This window comes from Atta colombica, unplaced genomic scaffold, assembly GCF_001594045.1.
Source record: "Atta colombica isolate Treedump-2 unplaced genomic scaffold, Acol1.0 scaffold351, whole genome shotgun sequence".
Classification (NCBI taxonomy): domain Eukaryota; kingdom Metazoa; phylum Arthropoda; class Insecta; order Hymenoptera; family Formicidae; genus Atta; species Atta colombica.
The window spans coordinates 706,176-715,721 of record NW_017259461.1 but is presented as its reverse complement, the minus strand read 5'-3'; the positions used below and the strand labels follow the sequence as shown (position 1 = coordinate 715,721).

The window sequence follows — 9,546 nt, the reverse complement described above, 5'->3', positions numbered from 1 at the left end:
CAATTGTCAACAAATTATTAACTATCTTTATCTTGGTCTTCAGATGACCAAGAATAAGTTATTTCTTAATCTATTTCTTAATCTAAAAAATATGATGTTCAATACACTGTACAAAAATAAAATACGATTATTATATGGATTGATTGGACTAAACATTTAACTGGAAAACACCAAATTATTAATCATTTTGTAGAATTGTGTGCTAGTTTCTTATGGATGATCATATATTCTACAATGACCACAATACTATTTATCAATGCTTTCGTTTATACACACTTATTAAAATCAGCTAATGTAATGCATTTTACAATAATTTTCTCTTATGCTATTAAGTATAAAATGCTTATAATAAATTCTATTTTTATGCTATGTAGTAAAAATATGTATAATGTTACACAATAATCTTTCACAATATCTTTCATATATAATAAATAATATAATATACATATATTCTTCAAGTTTACCAAAATATTATACAACTCATTTAGCATATGAAATAAATATATTAACTTATTCAGTATTAATATGTAGTAACAAATGCATCACTGCAATCAAAGTTTTTGTTGCCAAACAAAAAATAGCTGAAATTTAATTACAATTCCACATGTTCGAAAACTTTTATACAATTTGATCAGATTTTAATGCTGATTTTGTATCAAGTGTGAATTCCGCAATATAAAATATATAATATTAATGACATTTAAGAGGGAAGCATATCTCATTTGTATTGATATATAATCGCAACAAAGGCGATGAGCATAAAAAAGGCAGTCATTGCACATTTATATGTTCTACCATAATAAATTCTATATCAGTATATTGTACTAATTAACATATATCTTGTTTTATAGACCATTAGTATACATCTTAATATATCACAATCTAATCTATTTTCATAGTGCAATTGAAATATAAAATGTCTGTAAATTTATTAAACAGCCAGTTTATTAATCTTTCTCTAGTTTCTTTAAATTCGAGCTAAGTTAGATATCAGATCTAACGGAATCTGTCACAGCGTATTTGAACTACTTTGAGTGTCACGCGTAAATTAAGAAAGTCATCTATTTACATGTTGATTTCAAAATCACATTCGTGCTCTCCTCCGCAATATATAAATATTATTATATAAATATTATTTTTACTTCAAAGCATCTCTCCAGAGTTTCTGCCCTTTGATTTGAAAAATTCGAAATATATTGTAAATGTGTCTATATCGAAAGAAATTTACTAATTAAAAGAAAAAAGTTATTTATTAGTCCAACCTCGCCAAATCGAAGCGATACTGGCTGCTGCACTTGTTACCAAACCACCAGCGACACTCTGATGTACCTGCATACTAGAAGATTGTTGACTAATCATCGCAGAAGATGGTACTGCCATTTCAGGACAAGCGATACTTGGTACCTGCATACATATAACGCCATGAATACCAGCATCCATCAATCGTGTTCCTATTGCTTGAAATTCGTTATAGAAGCGTACATAACTTACAGAAGTATGACTTACAGCTTCCCATCCCCAACACAAATCTTCTTCGTCCGAAGCTGAATCATCACTATTTTCCAAATCGGGAACTAATTGATTATGAAGTTGTGCTATTACAGACGGATCAACTTCCATTGGTCCAATTCTACAATATGCAATGGATATATAATTATAAATTTATTCGAATTTGTTTCTATAATCTGTTAAGATTAATAAAATTATTACGAATTACCTTCCGAGATCACTAATTTCAGTATTGAGCAAATGCATCAGGTTTTGCAATGTATGCATAGGATTTAAAACTTCTATTTTGGTATTTTGCGTAAGACACAAATGTAATACGTTACTATTTAGTCTTGCCACTTTCCTAGCAAATTTTTGGTCCGACAATTCATTCCCGCAAAATTCTCTGAAAAAACATGACCAAAATGAAGAAAATATCTCACATAATTTATTGTTAATATGTTAATGTGTTCATACATTACATTATCTAATAAAAATAGACATGAGATAAAAAATATCACTTCATGAATATGTTTGCAAGTAGTATATATAATTCTTAATACGTACCCACAAGTAAGTTTATACGGTAATTTTATATTAACATAATAGGCAAGAACATTAACCAGTTGTGTAGCGTATGTCAAAGCAGCACTAATATTATACGCTGGATTGTGCATCGCATTTTCTTTATTCGCACCTGGCACTCCATCTTTATTTGCCGCAACTAAACATAACACATTTACACTTATGTATATATACTTAGGTGTAATGTCATTAACTAATATGGATATAAAAACAATTACCCCAAAGAGAATAAGCGCTGTAATCTCCTGTCGCTGGTAACGTTGGTTCAACAATAGAATGATGGATTTCTAGAGAACTTTCTTTCTCGTTAATCCATCTACCCCGTACATATGACGTACTTGATGCATCCGCTAATGCGCTAGTAAGAATATCCGAGGTGGCACTGTCGCTGTCCTCGCTGCTGCACAAACTATAAATAATATCCGTAATATTAACAATCTTGGAGAGATCTTTTAATAATTCTATATCACTTTTATGTTTATATTTCTAATACCTTCTGTTTGGTTGGACCTTAGATAAAGGAAAAATGTATTGAATTAACTGCTTGGCCGCAGTTCTAATAACTTTCTTTAGTTGCTCCCTTTTTCTATCCACAACTTCTTTCTGTTTCTCCTGCTTAACTTTCAAGCCATTAACATATCGATGTAATTTCTCTATTCTATCCTCGTGCCGTGGCACTCGAAGAGTTAATTGAGAGTTGACATCTTTCAAAACATTCAGACGTTGATTACCTACATGTAAAAAATTAAGTAATTAATAGAAGAAATAATTCAAACAAGATCAGATAAATTTTAAGTCTTACCTCTATTGATACTTTGTCTTGTTTCGTTTACTAGAGACTGTAGTAGTCTCACTCTTTCTTTACATGTATTTATATCACAAATCTGAAATCACAAATTCAAAATATGAGATATTACATCATTAAATAAACATATTGTATAAGAAAATATTTTACTTGATAATTGCACAATTATATGTATTTGTTCAAATTACGTGATAATTTTCTGTATAAGTCTTCATTTAATTATATTAAAAAGACCAACTGTCTGCAGGAAACTTCTTCGTGCTCACGTATTAAAATAAATATGTATCTATAAACAATAGTGTCTCTTTACATATTAGATCTGTTCTTTTCAGCTGAACATGTATCGTTCATTTTCTCCTTTTCTTTTGAATGGAGAGAAAAAGAAGATGAATGGGGTAAAAAAATTCAGCTGAAAAGAGAATAGACCAATGGATAGAAATTTTAGAACAGAAAAGAATTAAAGAGAGTTTTTTTTAGTTCAGTTTAGAACAGAAAGTTCTAGGAAGACTAAATTATAGTTTAGAACAGAAGTATTTATTTATTATGGTACCAGTTTATCTCTCTGCTTGTGCCTCTCCAGAGCCTTCATGCACTTCTCTTCTAACTGGGCTCTAGCAGCCTTCAGCCGTACCAGCCGCATTTGTTTATCCGCGAACCTGAATCATCAGTAATTATAACTTATAGCTAGAACGTTTTCAACGCGATATTGCTCTTAAAGCCAGCTATTCTCAGAAATAACACGTTCCATGATGGATTCGGTCAGATCTAAAGATGTAAAAAAAAAAAGAAAAAAAAACAACAAGCTATTGCGTTCGTGACAAGAAGAAAAGAAAAATAAGACGCACCGTTCGGAGTAGACGGTGTTCGAATGTATAAAATCCCCGTTCTGGACGCACTGGCGACAGTAAAAAATCCGACGGCTGTTATGGCACAATGGGCACTTGAGCAGATTCATGCTCAGACGACTCGACGCGTCTTCCAGCTCAGATGAGAGCTGGAAATCCGCGGGCGCAGTGCAGGAGCCGTCGGAGCTACTCGTCGCCATAACCAACAGCAGCGACTGCGACGATGACGACAGCAGTAGATAGCAGAAGCAGTAGCAGCAAGCAGCAGTAGCAACAGTAGCGGGAAAACGACGGACCCTCCTCCTCGTCCTCCGACTGACTTGTATTGTGTTGTGCCTCATCAGCTGATCCGCGATTATTTACTCGTGCCGCCGCGCCGCGCCGTGTCGCGCATCCTATCCTCCGTTCTTCTTCGTTCTCGCACGTCGTCGTCGCTTTGTCTCTTTCACGTTGACGTCAGTGACGTCACACAATGATTTCCAGCCAATACCGTTCGACATGCAGAGAATATTGCTTTTTTCCTTTTTTTTTCATTTACGGAAATCTAAGAACTCTTAAAGTCAAAATAATGTCAGTTTGATATCATATTGATCGATTATTAATTTTGAATGAATTTATGTAATTTTTCTATCATGATTGGATATTATGGTTAATATGATATTATTTTGACTTTCTTGTCCTTCTTAGAGATGTTTTTTTTTTTAATCTGATACCGCGCGTTTTGTTATACCAGAGAGAAACCTAAGAGTGGCCATGCTGGCATGCCTTTTTCCTTATTATTATCGTCGAAATCGCCTGCTACTACCAATACATCTTTTTTTAGTTTAGGAACTACGTGACCAGGTACATTTTCTAACACTATCGATAAAATCGTATAGTCGAAAGTAGATGTGGTTCGTCTCTGTACTAAAATCCTCAGGATAGAAGCGTGCCGACTATCTAGAGGAGGGATAATTTAATGAGTCCTTGAACGAAAAAAATTTTAATTTCGCATCTTCTATATATATAAATAAAAGTTGTTGAATTTTAATAAACGAAATTGAAAATTCAAACAAGTTAAGTGAATTTTGTCTTATAATCTCATAAAGTTACGAACTATTATTTCTTTATGCAAATTTTCAGTGACCGTTTTTATCAAACATAATTACTAGTATAACTCTTTTATTTTAGATAAGTTAGTTTTCAGAAACTATTTTATATTTTTTATTTTAAAAGCGTTTTTTTTTACCGATTCCTACGATTTTATATTTTAAATAAATTTCTGCAACTTATATTTTATATTTTTTATTTTAAATAATTCGTAACTGAGTTATTTTACCGAGCCATGATCGGCATTGTACGTAAGTTTAAAGAAACACAGAATAATTTGCAGCAACATAATGTCATAAATTAATTTTTGAGCTGAAAAATTAAATAATGATTAATAAGATTTCAATACTTTTAACCAAAGCTGATTGAGCGCAAATTGTTTCGCAATATTAAGAAAATTTGCATATATAGTGCAAAAAATATTCGTACAGAGAAAATATTTTTTAAAAAACTTTACTTTTAAAAAGTAAATATTATCCAGCGAGAAATAAGTCATCGAATTAATGTCGAATCGATAAATACGATGATTTCAATATCAATTTGACATCGATTCGACGTTTAATTGACGATCATTTCTTATTGAATAATTAACAATTTATTCATAAAGAATAAAATAGACTATATGTTTCTTAAAATTATATATAGCAAAAAGACGTATTAATTATACAAAATATATCTGCAAAAAATTAAAAATTGTATTGTTTGAATGCTCGATAAATATTCGTATAGATGAGAAATTTAACTTCTAAAATCAGGAAAACATGCGAAACTCATTTGTTTATATTAGAACAGAATGTATTCATTGTATAAAATTGCTAATTAATGTTTATTTTTTACAAATAAGACTTCTTTATAACAAACTTCCTTGTACAAATTTTTTTGCTCTCATTGTATCTTTAATACAGGAGAGGTATAGAATATTATCAATTTTTGTTTAAATATGAATCATTAAAAATATTTTAAAAGTGTAATGAAAATTGAGACATGATGTTCCGTTAGAATATAAAAAATACTTCACACACGTGAATAATTATCAATTACGTTTATAAACCAGCAAATGAGAATGGATTAAAATGGATTGAAATTTTTATCCGAATTTTTTTATGCGTATTTTAAATAACGAATACTTTTTTTGGATTTAATTGGATTCAATTGGATTCAATTAGATTTAATTGGATGCAATTGGATTGAAAAACTGCATTTCCTATTCAAAATTTTGAACAATATTCATAATGCATAAAAAAGCTAATATTATTTTTAGATTGAAAGGCAATAGAGATATGCTCCACGCAAAATTTCTATAAATGAATAAAAATGCATTCAGGATTGAAAAACATTCATTTTAACATTCGTGAAGCAATATTTTTGGAAATCTGAATCCATTTCAATTCATTTCAATCCATTCTCGTTTGCTGGGAAAAGAACCGCGCAAATAATACAGCATTAAACTGAGAGATATCACAAAGCAAAGCGCGAATTGTACGATAACCATTTGTTAAAATTATGTAATATATGAATAAATGAATAAATCGTGAATATTTTTCATTCGCAATAGTAGAATATTTAAATGGCGCGAGGCGAATAGCGAGGGATGGGGTAGCGTGCCGATGCCGCACGGCGCGGTAGTTAACTACGTCATCATTTCGGCATTCACTCGGTGATCTCGGAGGGAGACGAACGTGTTTTAAGAATCGGGGTATCGCATTAATTAATGAAAATTATATATCTACGAACGCAAATTATGTAAGATTGCCCAAAATTAAAAAGTATACTAATTAAGTTAGATTAATTAATTAAGGTTCTATTGCTCAATTATACACGATTTTTGCTTTATTTCTTAGATTCATTACGCATATACACAGCTCATGAATATTTTAGATATTTTGTTCTCATATGTACGGTATACAAATGAAATTTTTTTTATTGTTAGATATTTCAAATTGTGCTTTTTATCACTTTGAATATAATTCTGTCATTTTCGTATTACTCCGCATTCTTATGATATGGGAAAAGTAACAGATAAATTATATTTAAATTACATATCTCTAAATATATGTACTATTTATACGTATTATTCTATTTAGTGGAAATTGTTTCATAATTTAAAATAAATTTTTGCATTTAAAGGATGTATGACATATTGTTAATCTTTATTTAATTAAATAAATCAGAAAAAAGAGCAATAAAAATTGAGATATAATATTGGGATATGTCAAAAGCACTTCATGTGGGCAATTATGTAAGAAAAATCACGTTAAAAACCTTTTTTTACTTCTTGCCTTTTGTCAGCACATTGTAATTGATACATAATATACAAAATTATAAAATGAACACAATATAATTATATCACATTAAACTCGCGTTAAAACTAGATGTAAAAAATTGTTTCATTAATCCGAGAACATTAAAAATGTAAAGATAAAATATATTATTTTACTTTACTTTGTAATATGCGTTAATATTTCGACAGTTGGCGTAACCTTGGGATGGCATGGAGTGGCGCGGGGTGGCACGGAGTGGCACGGAACGGCGCGTCACGTTTATGCGTAGTTATTACTTACCGCGCAGTTCATTCTCTTCCGAGATTTGTACAAGCAAGTGAAGCAAGTTAATTGCGTGCGGCTCTTTTTCACATTTTTGAAATCTTATCGCGAAGAATATCAAATATAACACGAAATATTGTACTTTATGAATAATTAATCGTACTAGTAATCATATTATGTGAATATTCATAAAATACAATATTTCGTATTATTTCTAGCATTTTTTGCGATTATTATATGTTTCAAAAAGAAATGTGAAGAAGAACGGCACGCGACATGACTACTTGTCTGTACGAACGGTATCACACGAGTCATAAAAAAGCAACGTTAATATGAATACTCTTATGCAAATAACGCAATTCTTGCTTTCATAATTAATATACCCAGTAAGAAATGACAATGGAATCGATGTCGAATCAACATTGATTTCTCATTGGAATATATAGTTTAATAATTTAATTAATTTTTTGTCTTTGCACCTTTCATTATATGATTTGCTTAAAAATTAAACGTAACTTTAAAACTATTTATCGATAATAAAAGAAACATTTCTCTTTTTTATTAATCTCTCTAGTTCATTTCATTGACTCTAATCATATCTTACAGACATCATCTATAAATAAAAAATTCAACCCTTTTGTTCTGAATTTGTTTTGCATTGATAATGAATTGCAGATGTGTGTTTGATATTCATTTCTAAAAGTTAACTGATTACATAATAATTGCATAGTAATATAGATAATAGCTACATATAACATTTTTCAGATTATCTTCCCTCTCATGAGTACGACTTTGATGTGGTGGGAAAGCTCAGTACTCAGAGGACATTTACAATAATACATACAGAGGACGAAAAGAACGGTTTTTCTCAAGCATCTAAAAATTTTTGAATCTGAATAATACATCTAAATAAATTTTTAGATATTGAGTAGAATCGTTCTCTTCGTGTAAAAATCCAATGAGGAAGCTAACGTATTCTCATCGTCGATTTACTTGAAAATGAACGAATCGCAGCCGATTCGTCGCGTCGCGCGTTTGCTTCGAGAGTGCTATTTAAGTTATCGTATTCATGTTATAGTCCGCGCGCGATTATAATGTATTTGCGAGTGTTTTACGGGAGTGTCCTGTGCGAGAGGATGTCAATCCTATTCTGAGAGGAGGAGGAGATCTGGGAGAGGCAACAGGTACCAGCGGAGCAACCTTGCGGTAAATATTATTTTTTATGTAACATCAGTATCTTTCTTCTGTTAAATTTATTCTTGAGTAGTTTTATTTTAATGATTTAAAAATGGTAATTAGAATAAAAGGATTATTTAAAAATTATTTTGAAACTTTGTAAATATGTATTTTTAAGAAAATGTATAATTACTTTTATAAATATAACTGAATGATGAATTAAAAAATGCTTATAAATATTATATATTTTGAATATTATATAATTTTATTTTCAAGAGAACCTGCATTAAATAAATATTTTTTTAAATATAGGTTGATTTTTTACTCTGTTTTAATTTCATATTCTTTTTGTTACAGAATCATCGTAACGATGTTGCTGATATAACTTTGCTGTTGCGCATCGAATTGGTGAGTGATAAATTAATGTTTTTATTGGTGCAACGCATGTGTGTGATAATTTTATTAATTACTATATATCTATAGATGCATATGCATCAATTTATTAAAAATATATGAATAACTGTATGTATAGCATTCCATACATTCGTTGCCTTAAAATGGATAAATAATAACAGATTGGGATACTTAAGGGAAAACTATAAAAACTATAGGAAACTTAATCCTGGATACTTTTTTATTATGGAATTTGCACTGTTAAATTTATAATGTCACGTTACACTCACTCAGTAAAAAGTTTTTCATGCATGAATATGTATAAATATGTATAAATATACGTAAATATCCATACATGTATAATCATATATAAAATATGTCTGTACATGTTCATACATCCCTCTTTTTTTTGTAAAATTACTTTATAGTGTGATAGAAATAATAATAATAATGTGAAAACATTAAAAATAATTAAAAGGGTAATTTTTATACTATTTGTTTTAGAAAAAAATCAAGTTTGAAAAAATATAAAAAAATTACTTATGTAATAATTATAAAATTATATATATAAAATTATGCATACCTAATTATGTATGAGCAATTTTTTTTACATTTTTCCAAA

General features: G+C 29.9%; 1 protein-coding gene across 2 annotated transcripts; it reads right to left on the bottom strand.

The window, feature by feature from the left end:
• Positions 1 to 1,245: 1,245 nt before the first annotated feature.
• LOC108690786 (beclin 1-associated autophagy-related key regulator) lies at positions 1,246 to 4,024 on the bottom strand. 2 transcript variants are annotated; one of them, XM_018198259.1, is made up of 9 exons: positions 3,724 to 3,923; positions 3,429 to 3,534; positions 2,876 to 2,957; positions 2,567 to 2,804; positions 2,292 to 2,482; positions 2,056 to 2,212; positions 1,718 to 1,894; positions 1,492 to 1,630; positions 1,246 to 1,404 (listed from the first exon to the last, which is right to left on the bottom strand). In XM_018198259.1, the coding sequence occupies exons 1-9, from the start codon at positions 3,921 to 3,923 to the stop codon at positions 1,246 to 1,248; spliced, it is 1,449 nt and encodes a 482-aa protein (XP_018053748.1). The 2 variants fall into 2 exon arrangements, with proteins under 2 accessions (XP_018053748.1, XP_018053747.1); XM_018198258.1 differs by having other exon boundaries at positions 1,246 to 1,630; positions 3,724 to 4,024.
• Between the last annotated feature and the right edge of the window lie 5,522 nt (positions 4,025 to 9,546).